At 40.2% G+C, this 17,107-nt stretch overlaps 1 protein-coding gene across 2 annotated transcripts in view; it reads right to left on the bottom strand.

The window, feature by feature from the left end:
* Positions 1-17,107, bottom strand: part of LOC126163043 (ubiquitin carboxyl-terminal hydrolase 31) — a 352,669-nt gene that overhangs the window by 53,406 nt on the left and 282,156 nt on the right. For both annotated transcript variants that reach the window (XM_049919926.1, XM_049919927.1), the window contains exons 5-7: positions 13,847-13,967; positions 13,474-13,655; positions 6,698-6,803 (exon numbers count right to left, since the gene is read on the bottom strand). In XM_049919926.1, coding sequence (XP_049775883.1) covers positions 6,698-6,803; positions 13,474-13,655; positions 13,847-13,967 — 409 coding nt within the window. The remainder of the gene's footprint in view (positions 1-6,697; positions 6,804-13,473; positions 13,656-13,846; positions 13,968-17,107) is intronic.

Here is a 17,107-nt window from a genome sequence, read left to right as displayed (position 1 = left end):
GTACTACACTGTGAGAAGATACAACAGAGCCCTGAAAGAACCAAGTCAAAACACGGCCCTGACATAGACATTCCCCCAGATTCAGGACAGAACTATTGTATTGGGTGTGCAATGGAACAACTGAAACATACTTTTTAGCCGCCAAGAAAAATGTAGTAATTCCAAGTCCTGTCAGGTGAAGTATTACTGAACTATCAGTTTTGAGTCATGGTTGCAAAATACTGACATGAATTATTTGCAGGAGAATAAGGAAATGCAGAAGATGACCTCAGGGAAGACCTGTTAGGATTCCAAAGAAATATGGGAACAACAGAGGCAATTCTGATCTTATGGCTTATTTTAGAAGAAAGATAAACCCATATTTACAGTGTTTGAAGATTTAGAGAAAGCTTTGACGATGTTACTTCAAACAGATTCTTTGAAATTCTGAAGTTAGCTGGGAGAAAATACAGGGAGGGAAAGATTATTTGTAACTTGTGCAGCAAACAGATTGCAGTTATATGGGTCTAAGGACATAAAAGGGAAGCAGTAGTTGAGAATGGACTGAGGCAGAATTGTAGCCTATCCCTAATGTTATTGAACCTGTACATAGAGCAAGCTTTGAAGGAAACCAACGTGAAACAGTGAAATTTGGAGATAGAATTAATGTTCAATGAGAAGAAATAAAACTTTGAGATTTTCCAATGACACTGTAGTTCTGTCAGGGACTGCATAGGACTTGGAAGAGCAGATGAATGGAATGGATAGGTGAGCATCAGCAAAGTATAACATCAGCAATGAAATATAGTTGATTTACAAGGGCTATTCAGATAGTAGGGAGCATTTTGACATTAAAAAAGAACTAAGTACAAAGAATACATATTATATATATATTTGAAAGAGCGACTGACATTACTTTTCCACACAGTCACCAAACACACTGAGGCGCTTATCACAGCAGTGGACAAGCTTTGAAAGACCTTCGTCATAAAATTCTGCCGCCTGAGACTTCAACCAGTGAGTCACACCCACCTGGAGTTCCATGTCGTCATCAAAGTGCTGCGTTCCAAGTCAGTTCTTCATCTTGGGAAACAAGTGGAAGTCGCTTGGTGCAAGATCGGAGCGGTAGGGCAGATGAGGGAAAATTTCCCATTTGAATGAATTAAGAAGTTCTTTAGTGCAATTTGCCGTGTGAGGCTGGACATTGTCATGCAAAAACAAAATTTTGGACAACAGCTTTCCTCGGCGTTTATTTTGAACTGCTTTTCTAAGGCTGTGCAAAGTTTGACAGTACCGGGCAGAATTTATGGTTGCTCCATGTTAAAGAAAATCAATAAGAAGCACGCCTTGCCTATCCCAAAACACTGTTGCCATCAACTTCCTTGCTGACAAGGTTCACAAACATTTTCTTAGTTTCTTGGGGGACCTTGTGTGCCCCCACTCTATGGACTGTAATATGTCTCGCAATTGACGTTTCACCCAAGTCTCGTCACCAGTTACGATTAAATCCAGTAATGAATCACCATGTTTGTGGTAGGTCACAGAAATGTCAATGTTGGCCCCATTCGCTGTTTTTACGGTGCTCTGTAAGCATTTTGGGCACCCAGCGTGCACAAAATTTGTGGTAGCCTAGCTTTTGAGTGACAGTTTCAAACATCAAAGTCCATCAAACTTGTGGAGCTCCGTTATTGTGAAGCGACAGTTTTCACATATCGTTTTATCAACTTTAGTGACAAGATCGTCAGTCACAATACTCGGGCGTCCACTCTTCTCTTCATCATGAATGTTGGTATGGCCGTTTTTAAACCGAATGCACCATTTCCAGACGGAACATTCACTCATTACGTTGTTTCCGTACACTTCACACAGTTCACGATAAATTTCTATAGGTTTTAGGTTTTTTGCCAACAAAAACCATCTCTCAGACCGCATCTCACAACTGGCGGGATTTTCGATTGCAGTGCACAATTCAAATTCAAATATTAAAAAAAAAAAAAAAAAAAAACAGACACGCAGAGATATCCCCGCTGTCACAGATGGATGCTGACTGAGCTGCTGAGCACGCACATACCAAAATATATGCGATTGGCATGCGCCTAGTGGCATCAGACGGAAATGTTCCCTACTTTCTGAATAGCCCTCGTTAATCAAGTGATACTGAGGGAATCAACTGAAAAAGAAAATCATCTGAGAAAGAAGAATTTGCTACTATCTAATATAAATTTAATCATTAGGAAGTCCTGTCTGAAGATAGTTGTCTCGAGTGTAGCCTTGTACAGAAGTGAAATGTGGGCAATAAACACCAAAGACAAAAAAAGAATAGAAGCTTTTGAAATGTGATGCTACAGAAGAATGCTGACAATTAGAAGTGTAGACCACATAACTAATGAGGAGGTACTGAATCAAACTGAGAGGAAAAGAAATTTGTGGCATAATTTGACTAAAAGAAGGGATCATTTGGTAGCACACAATCTGAGATACTAAGAAATCATCAATGTAGTATTGTAAGGAAGTGTTGGGGGTAAGAATAGTAGAGGAAGACCAAGTCTTGAATTCAGTAAGTAGGTTCATCAAATGAATGTATATTGTGGTAGTTATGCAGGGATGAAGAGATTTGCACAGAACAGACTACCCTGAAGAGTTGCTTCAATCAGTCTTCAGACTAAAAATTGCAACAGCAGCCATATTCTATATGTAGTGACATATGACAAAGTGCAATGAATATAAAATACTGGGCAAGCATATTGTTTCGCTGCAAATTCTCCAGAATTAAGTCTGGAAGAGAAGCAGTTATCATGGTGACCGAGTGACCTGATCTTCCTTTTTACTTACTCAATTCTTGTCTTAGCAGCTCCTAGTTAGCTAGTTTCACATTCAATGGGTCATTTTGCACAATAAATTGTAATGATGCGGAACGAGTCATTTTTTTCATTCCATCACAAATCAAGATTGAATCAGTCTTTCCTTCAACTCTTCTGCCAGAAAAAGGAGCCACTGGCTCCAACAGCTTGGAAAAGTTAAATCCTTTTGTGTGTGTGTGTGTGGGGGGGGGGGGGGGGGGGGGGGGGGGGGGGGGGGGGGTGGTGCTTGTGCACATACCCCTGTATGCACTCTAGCTTGAAAAAGAGTTACTGCAATAGAAGCTAGCAATTTTTCTCTCTTTTCGTGTGTGCCTGTCACCGACTCAATGATTGTAATATTCAGTGGGTGGTCTAATCCAAAGATATGTGCATTCTACCAAAACTTCACTAAAAATCCCTTCTACAGTATTTATACAGATATACCTAAAATGGATACTAACACGTAATTGAGTTTTACTGCCAGTATTCTGTGAAAACCTTCAACCAACACTGGCCATTATTATCCTTTTCATATGGGAGTGGTGGTGTTGATCTAACTGTGCTTTCATCTCCATGGAAAAAGTGAAGGGTGGGCCTATCATCATATAATGTTAAGGTTCTTAGATATAGAACATAATTTTTGTTCGGGTGGATGGACAAAGCACGTGTGTGCATGACTTTCTTGGATTAACCAACTTGATGGAGTCACTTACGTAACTAAAGAGGAAAACTAAGTAGAGATGAGAAAGCACAGATTTTAGCTCACATACCCTGTAACAGGTGGCCAATGTCCAAAACATATCAAATAATTTGGTAGTTTTATTAAATCTATCTCCTACACTTTAAGATGAGTTCTGGAGTATAAATGAAGACGTGGATGTAAAAACTAGTACGGTGAAACCCTGGTCACTCCATTATTTAAACAATGAAACACTGCATCAGTTACATATTTTTTCATGCTTAGCACAGTGCATTTTGAGAATTTTTTCTCAATATCAAGTGCAAATATTTACATAAGTATTTTGTGTGGTGTTTGCATATGTGTTGTTCTGCGTCTCTTGAACTGTAGTAGTCTTTTTGAGGTATCTGGTACTGTGCTTCCTCAGTTATATAGAAAACCATACACACACACAAACTATCACTCACATTGTATTTTTGTGTAACACCACAAAACATACATATGTAAATATTTCACTTAACAATGAGATTAAATGCTTGAAACACATTTTGTTCAGCATGAGGATATAATTTGCGCTGTGTTTAACACAAAAACATTTAAGCAAGGCAAACTGAATGAAGGTGTCAACTAGCACTGCAAGTGGCCAGAAGACAAAACACACTAAATATGGTTCGACAGAGGTATGACAATGATTACAACAATCACAAAATTGCACATGTGCTGTAGAGGCAGTTTGGAAATGGGTGTGATTGGTCATGATACCTTTATTCATATGAATCTAGTTACTCCTATCAGCTACCATGCAGAGTAGAGTTTGGCAGCAGCAGCAGGAGATACTGCATGAATTGTTCTAACTTTTACACACTTACCGGTTTAAATCTGCTAGGTAGAGCAATCTGGTGTCAAGAAACTTAACCACATAATGTCTGTAAACACTACATGACATCCAACATCATGCCAGCCTCATTTTATGTCAGTTTTTTCCCCTCAGTACATTTTTTCATGCAGCGTAAATTGTGGGAAAATTATAAATATGTTGATGCAAAATCAGGTGTGAATTAGCATTGTTGACATAGGAAATTTGATGGGAGCAATAAAAAAAATGTCAAACAAGGGGAAAAAGTTAATTCCAGGAACGTAAATATACTGTATCTTCCTTTTGTTTTAATAAAATTATGTGATTTTTTAATTAACTGTTCTTATTATTAATGTCTCAGTTCCCAATCCATACATTCTCTCTCTCTTGGCCCAACGCTGCGATTACATTACCTTTTCCTTCATGATCTGCCGTATTTCAAAATAATTTTCTTCAACTATTTTAATTCCAGTTCCAGATCATGGAACGAAAGAGCTCGAAATTCAATTTGGCTATTTTAACGTGCACTGACCAATACGGTGAGCAGCAACTTTCCTTTTCATAATATTATTAACTTAAGGAAGGAAGGACCACTAGGGTTTAATGTATCCTGTAGACTGTGAGGTCATTAGAAATGTAGCATATTCTCACACTGCGGAAGGATGAGGACAGAAATGTGCTGCATACTTTTCAAAGGCATCATCTTAGTATTTGCTGACATCTATTTCAGGAGGTCATGGGAAACCTAAATCTGGGTGGATGAGAATTTGAATGAAACTCTATACTACCAAATGTGAGTCCAGTATCTTACCACTGCACCACCTCACTCGGTGCAGTGGTGGAGCAGAAGGCATGTGTAATGCTGAGCTGGGAGCAGGAGCAGGGAAGGGCACAGGTGAGTAGTGGAAGACAGCGAATAGTGAAGGTTGAGGCCATGGGGATTATGGGAACGAAGGATACGTTGAAGGAAGGGTCCCCATGTGCACAATTCAGAACAACTGGTGTTGGTAGGAAGAATCCATATGGTGCAGGATGTGAAAAAAACATTGAGCAGCCCTGCCTTTAACAGGTGTAGAAGATTCCTTTGACAGGACTGGGGCAGATGGTAGTGGAAGTGTGTAAGGGAGAAGTCTTGCATCTGGATCTGTTGCAGTGATATGAGCCATGAGGCAAAGAGATGGAAGAAGAGGTATAATAGGGATGGACAAGAATACTGTATAGGTTAGGTGGGCAGCAGCATACAACTGTAGAAGAGGTGATAAGGATAGTGGAGAGGATGTTTCTCATTTGATAGCATGATGAGATGTGAACCCTTTTCTGCAGCACTGGGTGGTACTGAGTAATGAAAGGAGTGCTCCTTCGTGGATGGACAGTGGGTACCTGAGAGGTGACTGGAGAGGGATGGCATGGTAGATTGTTTCTGGATGAGAATGGAAGGGTAATTTCAATGTGTGAAGGCCTCAAAGAGACCCTGGCATATTTGATGAGAGACTGCTTGTCACTACAGATGCAAGCACCTCAGGTGACTCGGCTTTACTGAAAGGACTTCTGTGGATGGAAGAGGTGCTAGCTGTTGAATTGCAGATATTGTGGGTTGTTCATAGGTTTGATAGAGTTGATAGAGATGCTGAGGTAGCCACTCTTAACATAGAAGTCAGCATTGAGGGAGGTGGCTACTATGGTTGAGGAGGACCAGATGAAGCGAATGGGGGAGAAGGTTTTTAGATTCTGGAGGAATGTGGTTCCATGTTAGGGGATCTGGGTAATGATGGTGAAGCAAGATTTGAGGTTAGGATATTCTGGAAAGTTAACTGGAAGGGATTTGGGGGCAGCGGAGATGGATCACTGTTGGAGGGATGAGTGAACTTAGTCAGGCTGGGATTCAATACCAGTTTTGAATTGAGTCTGATTAGTATAGTTGGTGGCAACAAAGTATTCCCATTGTAGGGACCAGGAGAAGAAAAGATCTTTAAAAGTCCCTGCATGACTGAATCTGAGCATGGGGCAAAATGTAAGGCCTTTGGGAAGGGCTGACACTTCTGTGAGACTAAGGTCTTTTGAGGAAAGGTTCATGACAGTGTTCTTGATCTGTTTAGGTTCTGAATTCTGTACAGTGGTGGGAGTGATTTTCCAAGGGTGTGGTAAATGTAGTAGGTCTGTGAGGCAGGGTTTATCATTTATGAGAGGAAGCAGAGGCAACCTTGCCACAATTAAACACTACCATTCATTGCTTTCACCAATCTATCTTTTTCATAATGTTGTTATTCCATCCTGGTCTTTCTACTGTTTGAAAGTGCGGATATTATTTTTGAAACCATATGATAGTGCAATTGATTACTGTACCTCGAAGCACTCCTCCAAGCTGACAGTTCCGCCCTGCTCTGTACTCATCTTCAGCTGCTTTACACTGGCAAGTTCTTCCATTTGGTCACTGTCATCAGCAATTGTGCTGCAAATGTGGAAATTTGCTTGAGTTAATATTCAAAACAAAATCATTCTGAATATTCTAACCTGCATAACACTACGACATATGCACACACCTTACATAACTTTCATTTTCTTCATGCATTAGCCAATTTCCTGATGCTGTCCAATTAATCTTTTATTAAAAAGGTCTTCAATTAGGCAGAAAAATCCTATCTATCTACAGTGTAAAATCAAAATAATTTAAAATATATATTTCTGAAACTGAAAGCTCAATGTACAAAATGCAAAGTTAAATATTTTATCAATTTATCATATCAATTGTGATTATAATTAACAACTTTTGTTTCCTGGAAATACCTTTGGGTTAAAGGAGACCACTCACAGAAAAGGGAAGCGTTGAGTCCTCGATAGGCACCCACAAAAATAAAGGAAACTTACTAGCTTTCATAGCAATCCCCTTTTAGAGCTATTCTAGCTGGAGCTAGAATACTCTAACTCAAAAAATTAAAAAAAAAATACTATGAAAGCTGTGCTAGAATCCTTTATTTCAAAAAAGGATTACTACAAAAGATAGCAAGTTTTCTTTCTTTTTGTGGGTGCCTATCAGCAACTCAAATCTTCTGCTTTTCAGTGAGTGGTCTCCTTTAATCCAAAAGTATTTACAACCCACCAGAACTTTCCTATGATTTTAGTTTCCCTTTTGGCAGCAAAAATAAACACATTTTTGGTGTGAAAACTCATGTGTTAGTGTATATATGTCTCAATGCAACTATAAAATATCTGTAACAATTAAGTAAGTATGCCACATGTTTATAAGGCCACTACCACTCCTTTCTATGAACCCTACAACCAACATACACACTGATGAGCCAAAATATAATTAAAATTTACCAAATAACATGGTGGTTCACTTTTGAAGCTCGATTCAGCAGCAATTCTGCACGGCATGAATTCAAGTAGTAGTTTGCAGCTTTGTGGCATGTAATTCCAGCGATTTGTGGATACGGAGCTGGTGCCGAATAGCATCCCAGTTGAGTTCCCTCAGATTTAGATCAGTTGAATATGGCGGACGAGACATCAATGTGAGTTCACTATCACGCTTCTCAAATTATTGCAGCATAATTCTGGCCTTGTGATAGAGACAGTTAGCCGCTAGAGGGCACGACTACCAGGGGGAAGCCATCATGCTTGATGGAATGCAAGTGGTCTACAAGAAATGTTCATGTATTCCACAGGTTTCATGGTGCCTTTGATTACTTGCAGAGGAAACATTAAAGTCCAGGTGAATATCCGACACAGTGTAATTCTGCCCCCCACTGGCTTGTGTCTGTGATGTATAGGAAGTTTTGTAGCCGTTTTTCTACATGATAGGGCATCTGAATGTGATCATCAACCTGGCATAACAAGAAATGTGATTCATCCAACCAGAGAACAGATTTCCACTGATCCCCTGCAAAATCTGAATGGTGACATGCATACTGCATGTCTTACTTGATGATGTCATTGGGTCATCATGAGAAGATGTAAGGTTCTTCTGCTACCGAACCCTACGTTTAGCAATGTGCGCAGAATGCTGTGTCCTAAAGGAACTGTGCGTGCACCACAACTGTACTCTGTCATCATATTGGAAGAGATATGACCTACACATTCTGTGATGAGGCTCACTTGTGGTTTCATCATCCTTCAGTCACTTCCCACATACAATCACAACAGTAGCACGCAAACAGACGATTCAGCTTTGCCGAGATGCTCATTCCCAGATGCTGTGCCATAACAATTTTCTATTTGCGAAAGTTGCTTATGTCAGTTTATTTCCCCATTTGCAGCCCAGTGCTAGAATGTTGCCCCAAGTCTTTACTGTTATGTTTACATACATTCCTTACTGCATCATGTGACTGCCACATTACCAGATGGCATTCAGAATCCTGTGATAGGCAGTGGTCATAATATTTTGGCTCATCAGTGTGTCTATGTGGGTAGATTTATGTGTAGAGGAACATGAACGATTTCTGAGAACATAAAGGTGTGGAAAGTTTACTACTTTTTCCATTCGGTTCTACACAGTACTGTTTCCTTTATTTCACTAAATTTAAATGTCATCAGGATACAAATAACCCTTCCACCTCTTTGTGGCATCATAACAGGTGGTTTCCTTTCATCCTATGGGCTGAGTGAATGGTCTTCCCTTCTTTAACCTTCACCACTTTATCCCTCTTTCCTCCATGAGGAAGGAACTAATAGTTCCAAACTCTAAAATAGTGTTGTTTACTTTTATATGCACCTACTGGCACAACAAGCTATTCCACTACCTAAAAGTAATTAATGATCAGTAATTCTGTCTCACAATTTGATCCCATGCTGGTATCTGACAAAGACTTGGAAAAGAATCAAGAATAATTTCACAGAAATAATTCATTTTGGAAAAAAGAAATTTCACCAATGCACTCAGTTCTTATTTTATTTATATACTTTTCACTCTTTGCGACTAGTTTTTGGGTTGCAGCCCCATTCTCAAGTAATCATTCCTGTCGTCAACCAAGTTGTCACATAGCTATAGTACACCACCACAGATCACAACTAAACCAAATTCACAGAAATAAGTTGATTTTCTTACCACAATCAACAAATAATAATAATAATAATAATAATAATAATAATAATAATAATAATAATATAATATAATATAATAATAATAATAATTATTATTATTATTACATGTAGTTTTCCCTTACAACTGTAAAAGCCAATTATTGTAATATAACAGTTAAGAAAGTGTGCCCAAGTAATCATCTCTCAATATTTCAATTGCATCATATTCCTTTTGAACAGAAATATGAAAGACAAGGATCTTTGCAGACTTTCTTCATATAGGCTAGAGACGTCACATAAAAAGACGTGGGCTTGACATCATGGCAATGACACACCAATTACAGTTATGTGCACAGAATGGAGCTATTTAAAAATCACTAGTCACTGTGTCCAGAGGGAACCTGACATGTCTAAGAGAAAGTGAATAACCAAGTTACACAGAGAGCTTTACGTAATAAAAAGTAAAAGTCAAGGCCTAATAATGCAGTGAATATTTAAAATCAAAGTTTCATTACTGGGAAGTTCTCTCTCAGCCCATTAACTATTAGATGATCTAGTTCTTGCATTTGGTGACATACCAGGATATTTAAAAAAACACAGGGGTCAGTCAAAAAGTAATACCTCTTTAATTTTTTTTCGAGAATTTCACATGCCACTACATAGGTTGAAAACCCCAACACTGACAATTAATTTATGACCTTTTTAATATAATCTCCATCAATTTCTGCAGTTTTGGTCCATCTTTTAACAAGGGCATGAATACCAGTTTGGTAAAAAGCATGGTCCTCCTTCCACAGCCACTCAGGCGTTTTCACAACCTCTTCATCTTCAAAGTGAATCCCACAATGAGCTGCTTTTATCGGCCCAAACAAAAATGCAAGTCAGATGCTGCCGTGTCAGTGCAGTATGAGGAATAAGGCAAGACTTCCCATTCAGTTTTTACAATATCTCCAGTAGTACCATGACTGGCAGGTGGTCTTCCATTGTCACGCATAAGATGATCTGCCACAGCTTTTGTTGTGTGAACTTCACTGAAGACATGATTTGAAGTATTTGAGGCATCCAGCGTATTGGACAGAATTTATTGTGCATCCCTGCTCCAAAAAAAAAACCATAACCACACCCTCTGCATCCAAGAATACTGTAGCCATAACTTTCCTTGGCGATCACACAGATTTAATCATTTTCTTCTTTGGTAAGTTTTAGTGATGCCATTCCACCGACTACCTCTTTGATTCTGTTTAAAAACGTGATCCCATCTTTCGCCTCCGGCCACAATTTTTTCCATGAACTCCTCCCTCTCCAAATGGAAGCACTGCAAGAATTGGAAGGTAACTGTTTTTCTTATCTTTTTGTTCTGGTCAGTTAACATTGTTGGTACTCAAGTTATACAAACCTTTGAGTATCCCAGTTGTTGAATAATTGTCTTCACACTGCCTCTGCTGCGGGAGGTAATGTGACACAGTCATCTGCAGTCACCATAAATATCAACAACTCACTGAATGTTGCATGGAGACGTTGCAGTCACCAGCTTGTTGCAACACACATTTCGTAAGCCAACGGTTTTCACCATTCAGCTCCATTACAGCTCAATACCGATTCTTCCAAATCCACCAGAAACACAAAATAATTTTATTTAACAAAGCGGATAAAGTGTCACTAGAAGCCTTCCTAAGAGACTATCTCCATTCCTTCTGAACTGAATATGCAAATGTAGACGAGATGTGGCTCAAATTCAAAGATATAGTAGCAACAGCAATTGAGAGATTCATACCTCATAAACTACTAAGAGATGGAACTGATCCCCCATGGTACACAAAACAGGTCCGAATACTGTTCCAGCGGCAACAGAAAAAGCATGCAAAGCTCAGAAGAATGCAAAATCCCGAAGATTGGCTAAAATTTACAGACGCGCGAAATTTGGCACAAACTTCAATGCGAGATGCCTTTAATAGGTTCCACAACGAAACACTGTCTCGAAATTTGGTAGAAAATCCGAAGAAATTCTGGTCGTATGTAAAGTACACAAGCGGCAAGACGCAGTCAATACCTTCGCTGCGCAGTGTCGATGGTACTGTTACCGACGACTGTGCCGCTAAAGCGGAGTTACTGAACGCAGTTTTCCGAAATACCTTCACCAGGGAAGACAAATGGAATATTCCAGAATTTGAAACATGAACAGCTGCTAGCATGAGTTTCTTAGAAGTAGATACCTTAGGGGTTACGAAGCAACTCAAATCGCTTGATACGGGCAAGTCTTCAGGTCCAGATTGTATACCGATTAGGTTCCTTTCAGATTACACTGATACAATAGCTCCCTACTTAGCAATCATATACAACTGCTCGCCCACCGATAGATCTGTACCTACAGATTGGAAAATTGCGCAGGTTGCACCAGTGTTTAAGAAGGGTAGTAGGAGTAATCCATCGAACTACAGACCTATATCATTGACGTCGGTTTGCAGTAAGGTTTCGGAGCATATACTGTATTCAAACATTATGAATCACTTCAAAGGGAACGATCTATTGACACGTAATCAGCATGGTTTCAGAAAACATCGTTCTTGTGCAACGCAGCTAGCTCTTTATTCGCACGAAGTAATGGCCGCTATCGACAGGGGATATCAAGTTGATTCCGTATTTCTAGATTTCCGGTAAGCTTTTGACACGGTTCCTCACAAGTGACTTCTAATCAAGCTAGGGGCCTATGGGGTATCATCTCTGTTGTGTGACTGGATTTGTGATTTCCTGTCAGGAAGGTCGCAGTTTGTAGTAATAGACGGCAAATCATCGAGTAAAACTGAAGTGATATCAGGTGTTCCCCAGGGAAGCGTCCTGGGACCTCTGCTGTTCCTGATCTATATAAATTATTACGAACAACTTCAGTTGGAAAGACCACATAGACAATATTGTGGGGAAGGCGAGCCAAAGGTTGTGTTTCATTGGCAGGACACTTAGAAGATGCAACAAGTCCACTATAGAGACAGCTTACACTACACTCGTTCGTCCTCTGTTAGAATATTGCTGCGCGGTGTGGGATCCTTACCAGGTGGGATTGACGGAGGACATCGAAACGGTGCAAAAAAGGGCAGCTCGTTTTGTATTATCACGTAATAGGGGAGAGAGTGTGGCAGATACTATACACGAATTGGGATGGAAGTCATTAAAGCAAAGATGTTTTTCGTCGTGGCAAGGTCTATTTACGAAATTTCAGCCACCAACTTTCTCTTCCGAATGTGAAAATACTTTGTTGAGCCCAACCTACATAGGTAGGAATGATCATCAAAATAAAATAAGAGAAATCAGAGCTCGAACAGGAAGGTTTAGGTGTTTGTGCTTCCCGCGCGCTGTTCGGGAGTGGAATGGTAGAGAGATTGTGGTTCAATGAACCCTCTGCCAAGCACTTAAATGTGAATTGCAGAGTAGTCATGTAAATGTAGAAACCCATCATATAACAGTAATTGTAACCACTGTTGGATCATCATACTCATATTTTGGTCTTTCATGAATGTGAATGGGTGTTTCTGCTTCCCCAATCAAAAACTGTAACATGAACATAAATGTTAGCCATCATCTGTAGAAGCAGGAAGTTACTACTGCAGTGGATCGGAGAAGAAGCACTGTGGAATAGCACCTAGTCCCCATTTTTTCATTTAACAAACTTTATTTAAGAAGAAAAAAATAGAAGGCATTACTTTTTGACTGACCCTCGTACTTTTCAAGTGAGAATTTTGTGCCTACTCACGTACATCACAAGTAAATTTTAGTGAATTTTCTACTGTATGAAAGGCTCAGCTCTGTTACTGCATTAAAAGAATATCTTCCTTCACCAGGCACTATGCGCAAAGATAATGGAATTTCATACATTTAATTGCAGGACACATGTAAACTAGTTGAATAACCTTGTTGATACATAGCAACCAATCCTTTTGTGGCAGATTTGTCATAGTAAATTCTCTTGCTGAATTTGTTGTTTAGTGTTCTACAAAAATACAACATTTCATCAAAATCCAACAGTGTCTTCATCAGGAAAGCCACTGACAAAAGTAATTCAACGGATCTACACGGGTAACTTCTTCACTGAGAACATTTTGACTGCTCACCTGTCCTTGGCCTGGAGATCCCATTCTAAGACCAGCTTCAGATGAGGAGGTCCTGCTTCCTTCTCACACAGGGCAAGTGCCTGATCTACAGCCTCCATGTACAGTGGGTGGTCGAGGAGGGGATCCAGGAACGTAGGTGAACCTCCCAGCCCATCAACAATGCGCATGCGGAACAGAGGAATCTGTGAAGTGAGATCATGTTTGTCACAAATTTATCTCCTTTGCTGCTTTACCACTCTGTTCAATTAATGTAATTATGTGACAGATAAATTTCTCTTTATCAATGCTGAAGATGAGTTTTTAATAGGAAGTTCTAACACTAAACAAGTAACTTAATAGATACAACAATATGGACAGTACTCATTCAACTTACATCCTGTGAATTGACAAGAACATCATCATGAAGAATTGTGTTCATTTCTTTCAGGATCAGTTTCTGAAGATCTTTGTAAGATGTCTCACGACCAACTTGCATTGTGTATGGACTGCTAAACCTAAACAAAGACATAAAACAAAAATATTTATAATCAGTACATATCATGAAAACAAATACATTAACAGCAGCTTATTTTAATGTATACAACTATATAAAACAAAGCGAGAGAAAGGATATATGAATCACACTTTTTTTCCACCTTACTCGCACAAGTCACAAGAAAACTCAGAAACAAATATGTTGAAGAGGAAAGGTGTGCTGTGTTGTTTCAATTATAAAAATACACAACTGAAAATGGGGTAAAGGCTAAGGCAAATGATTGTCAAAGTCACACTGACCTTGCAGAACTAGCCAACATGCTTTCTGTACCAAGAAATCTAGGGATATAACGAGATAAATAAATCATTGCAGCCCAACATATCTGGATCCTGTGCCTGCTGAATCTAAGTCCAGTGACCATGAAACTCATTTGGTTTAGTGGGTTTGGACACGCCATTCAATTACACTGGGCAACAATAGCGTATTCTGCACACAATGTTATGTGAACAGATTTGTCTTGCAATTGGGATTTCCTTCGACGTACAGACATTTGTCTAATTCACAATATCTGCTTTGGCACAAAGAGGCAATTACTTGCAATATGCCTGTGGAGAGAGAGAGAGAGAGAGAGAGAGAGAGAGAGAGGTGTGTGTGTGTGTGTGTGTGTGTGTAAAATCGCCATAAGAAAGTGTGATGAAAATTTGATCACATTAAACATACGTCACAGTAAACGATGTCAAAGCAATTTCATCAGTACACAGTATGCCTCTCGCTGGCAGTAAAACAGGCCCACTGGTCCTCACTGGCGGGAATGCAGGCTTGTATTCTCACTTGCAAGCAGTCATAAAGGTGTCAGATGGCATTCTGTCAAAAATAGTCCCAAGCACCATGTACCTTTTGTTGCAATTCAGCACTGTTTCTTGCAGGTTCTGGAGGACAATTAAGTTCCCATTTCTGCATATCCCACACACTGATTTGGCGAGAAATGACAAACTTGCTGAACAGAGCAGTAGTCGTACAACACTAAGGGCATGTTGCACTGCAGCAGCTGTATGTGGACATACACTGTCCTGCTGAAAAAGAACGTCACCTTCCTGTGGAAAAAACAGCAGTAGAATGCGGATAACAACTTGTGCAGTGCAGTGGGGACTGGTTATTTTACCCTGCAGAAGTACGAAGTGTGACCGTGTGTTGTTACTGATGGCTCCCCACACAGGGAAGCCGGGGTGGGACGAATGTGTCATAGAGAAATGAGCTCCAGAACAGGTCACTTACCAGGACTTAAGCCGCACATGTGTGTGTCCGTCACTCAGATGTAGACAGAACCTACTCTCATCACTGAAGACAACAGAACACCATTCTACTCTCAAGTCAATTCTTTTACAACACCAGAGCAGTCGTGCTTGGCAGTGTTGTGGTATCAGCAGTAGCTCAGCCAGAGTCACACTTGGTCTTAGTCCTCCTGCAAGCAGATGGTTCCAAATGGTCCATGGTGACACATCAAGTGCAACATGTGTCTGAATTTCTTCCCTGGGTGACCTTTGGTAGACCCGTGCTGCTCTCACAATGGATCGATCTTGACATACATCTGTACTATGTAAAAGTCCAGAGCCTAGTCTAGGCGTGTGGGAATGTTCCACAGATCACAGCCAAAAGCAGTGACACGACCCCAATACATTTTGCTCAACACTTGTAGCAACTCATTGACACGTTCATCCAGCTTACGCAGGCCCATAATGCGACCCAGTTAAAATGGTTGAAGTTGTTCAACATGTGTATGAACTCATTGCTGGGGCATGATTGTGTCCTAGAACAAATGTTGCACATACAGTTCACCTCTAAACTCACTAAAATTATTGCCTGCAGAGTCAAAACAGAGTGCGCACAGAAAGGGCTGCCGATGACTGTGACAAATTAATTATTAACACTGCAACTCAAGACCACAATGATATAAATCTGCCTACCAAAACTTCTTAAGGGTACTTCTCCTAAGACTCTGTTTGAGAAAGTACAGGCACAGAACCAGAAGGTCTCAACAGGTTGTCCAGACAGCCAAATCATTGTTGTGGAAGTCAGTGAAAAATCCCTGAAGACAACACAAGAAATGGATCTGAAATTTTATTTAGGGTCTTGCAGGTTGCATCATAACACTGGAAGCAACGATGGTGGAAAGTTGGAGGCTGCATGTGTTCCAGGTAAACCTGCAACAGAGTAAAGGGGTAACTGCTGCCCTGAATCATCATCTAGGAAGACTGGAGGTGGACATGGCCCTGATCCTGGAACTCTATCTATAGAAAGGGGGCGTTTCACGCCTCACAGGAACTGGAGGTAAGTTGATTCACGCTAGGACTATAAATAATCCCAGAAAATACATTCAGGCACTTCGCGACCAGAAGGAAGCACGAGGAAAATTGTATTGGCCTCAGCGTAACTTCCTTAGGAGGACAGTACTACTCGTTACCAGGAATAGAAGAGACTGACAGACAGCTGCTCACAGCTGAATGAACAACGACTGGTTGGATGTGATGCCAATGTCCACAACATGCTGTGGGGAAGCAGAGGCACCAACAGAAGAGGTGAGTACATTCTCAAATTTTTACTTGAGAATAACCTGAAGATGTCAAAGACGGGCAGGGAACCTAGACCCAGGAACATGGAAAGGGAAGAATAACTGAAATAACTTTTGGGTCCATTGTAATGGGTAGCTACATCAACAATGGCATGTAGTGTTGGAGCCATCCTTATCTAAGCACATGTATATTAAGTTTGAGATTGAAAGGGGGTGTTAAACAAAAGACCTCAACTTATGCTTACCTGAAATCAGAACTTTGATAATGAATCTAGTGATCTTGAGAAATCTCAGACGCAGTGATATCTGACATTATGACCTTGTATTTAGAAAACTGCCTAGTCACCAAGAAGTGCACAAACACAAGTGTATGTTGGTGAAACAATAGCCTAGAATTACTAAGGAAGCACATAAAGACTGTTCAGCCTTGCAAGAAGGAAAGGACAATGGCCAAATTATCGGGAGGCCCTTGCGAAACATACACCTTGTGATTCCCTGAGAGGCACTGGTTCACAGGAAATCAAAGGGAGAACTGGAAATCTGCTGATTTCAAAAACATCCACTGGGCAGTGGGAATGTTTCAACCATTC

This window comes from Schistocerca cancellata, chromosome 2 (genome assembly GCF_023864275.1).
Source record: "Schistocerca cancellata isolate TAMUIC-IGC-003103 chromosome 2, iqSchCanc2.1, whole genome shotgun sequence".
NCBI lineage: Eukaryota > Metazoa > Arthropoda > Insecta > Orthoptera > Acrididae > Schistocerca > Schistocerca cancellata.
The sequence above is the reverse complement of the archived record's forward strand: the minus strand, read 5'-3'. Positions and strand labels throughout refer to the sequence as shown.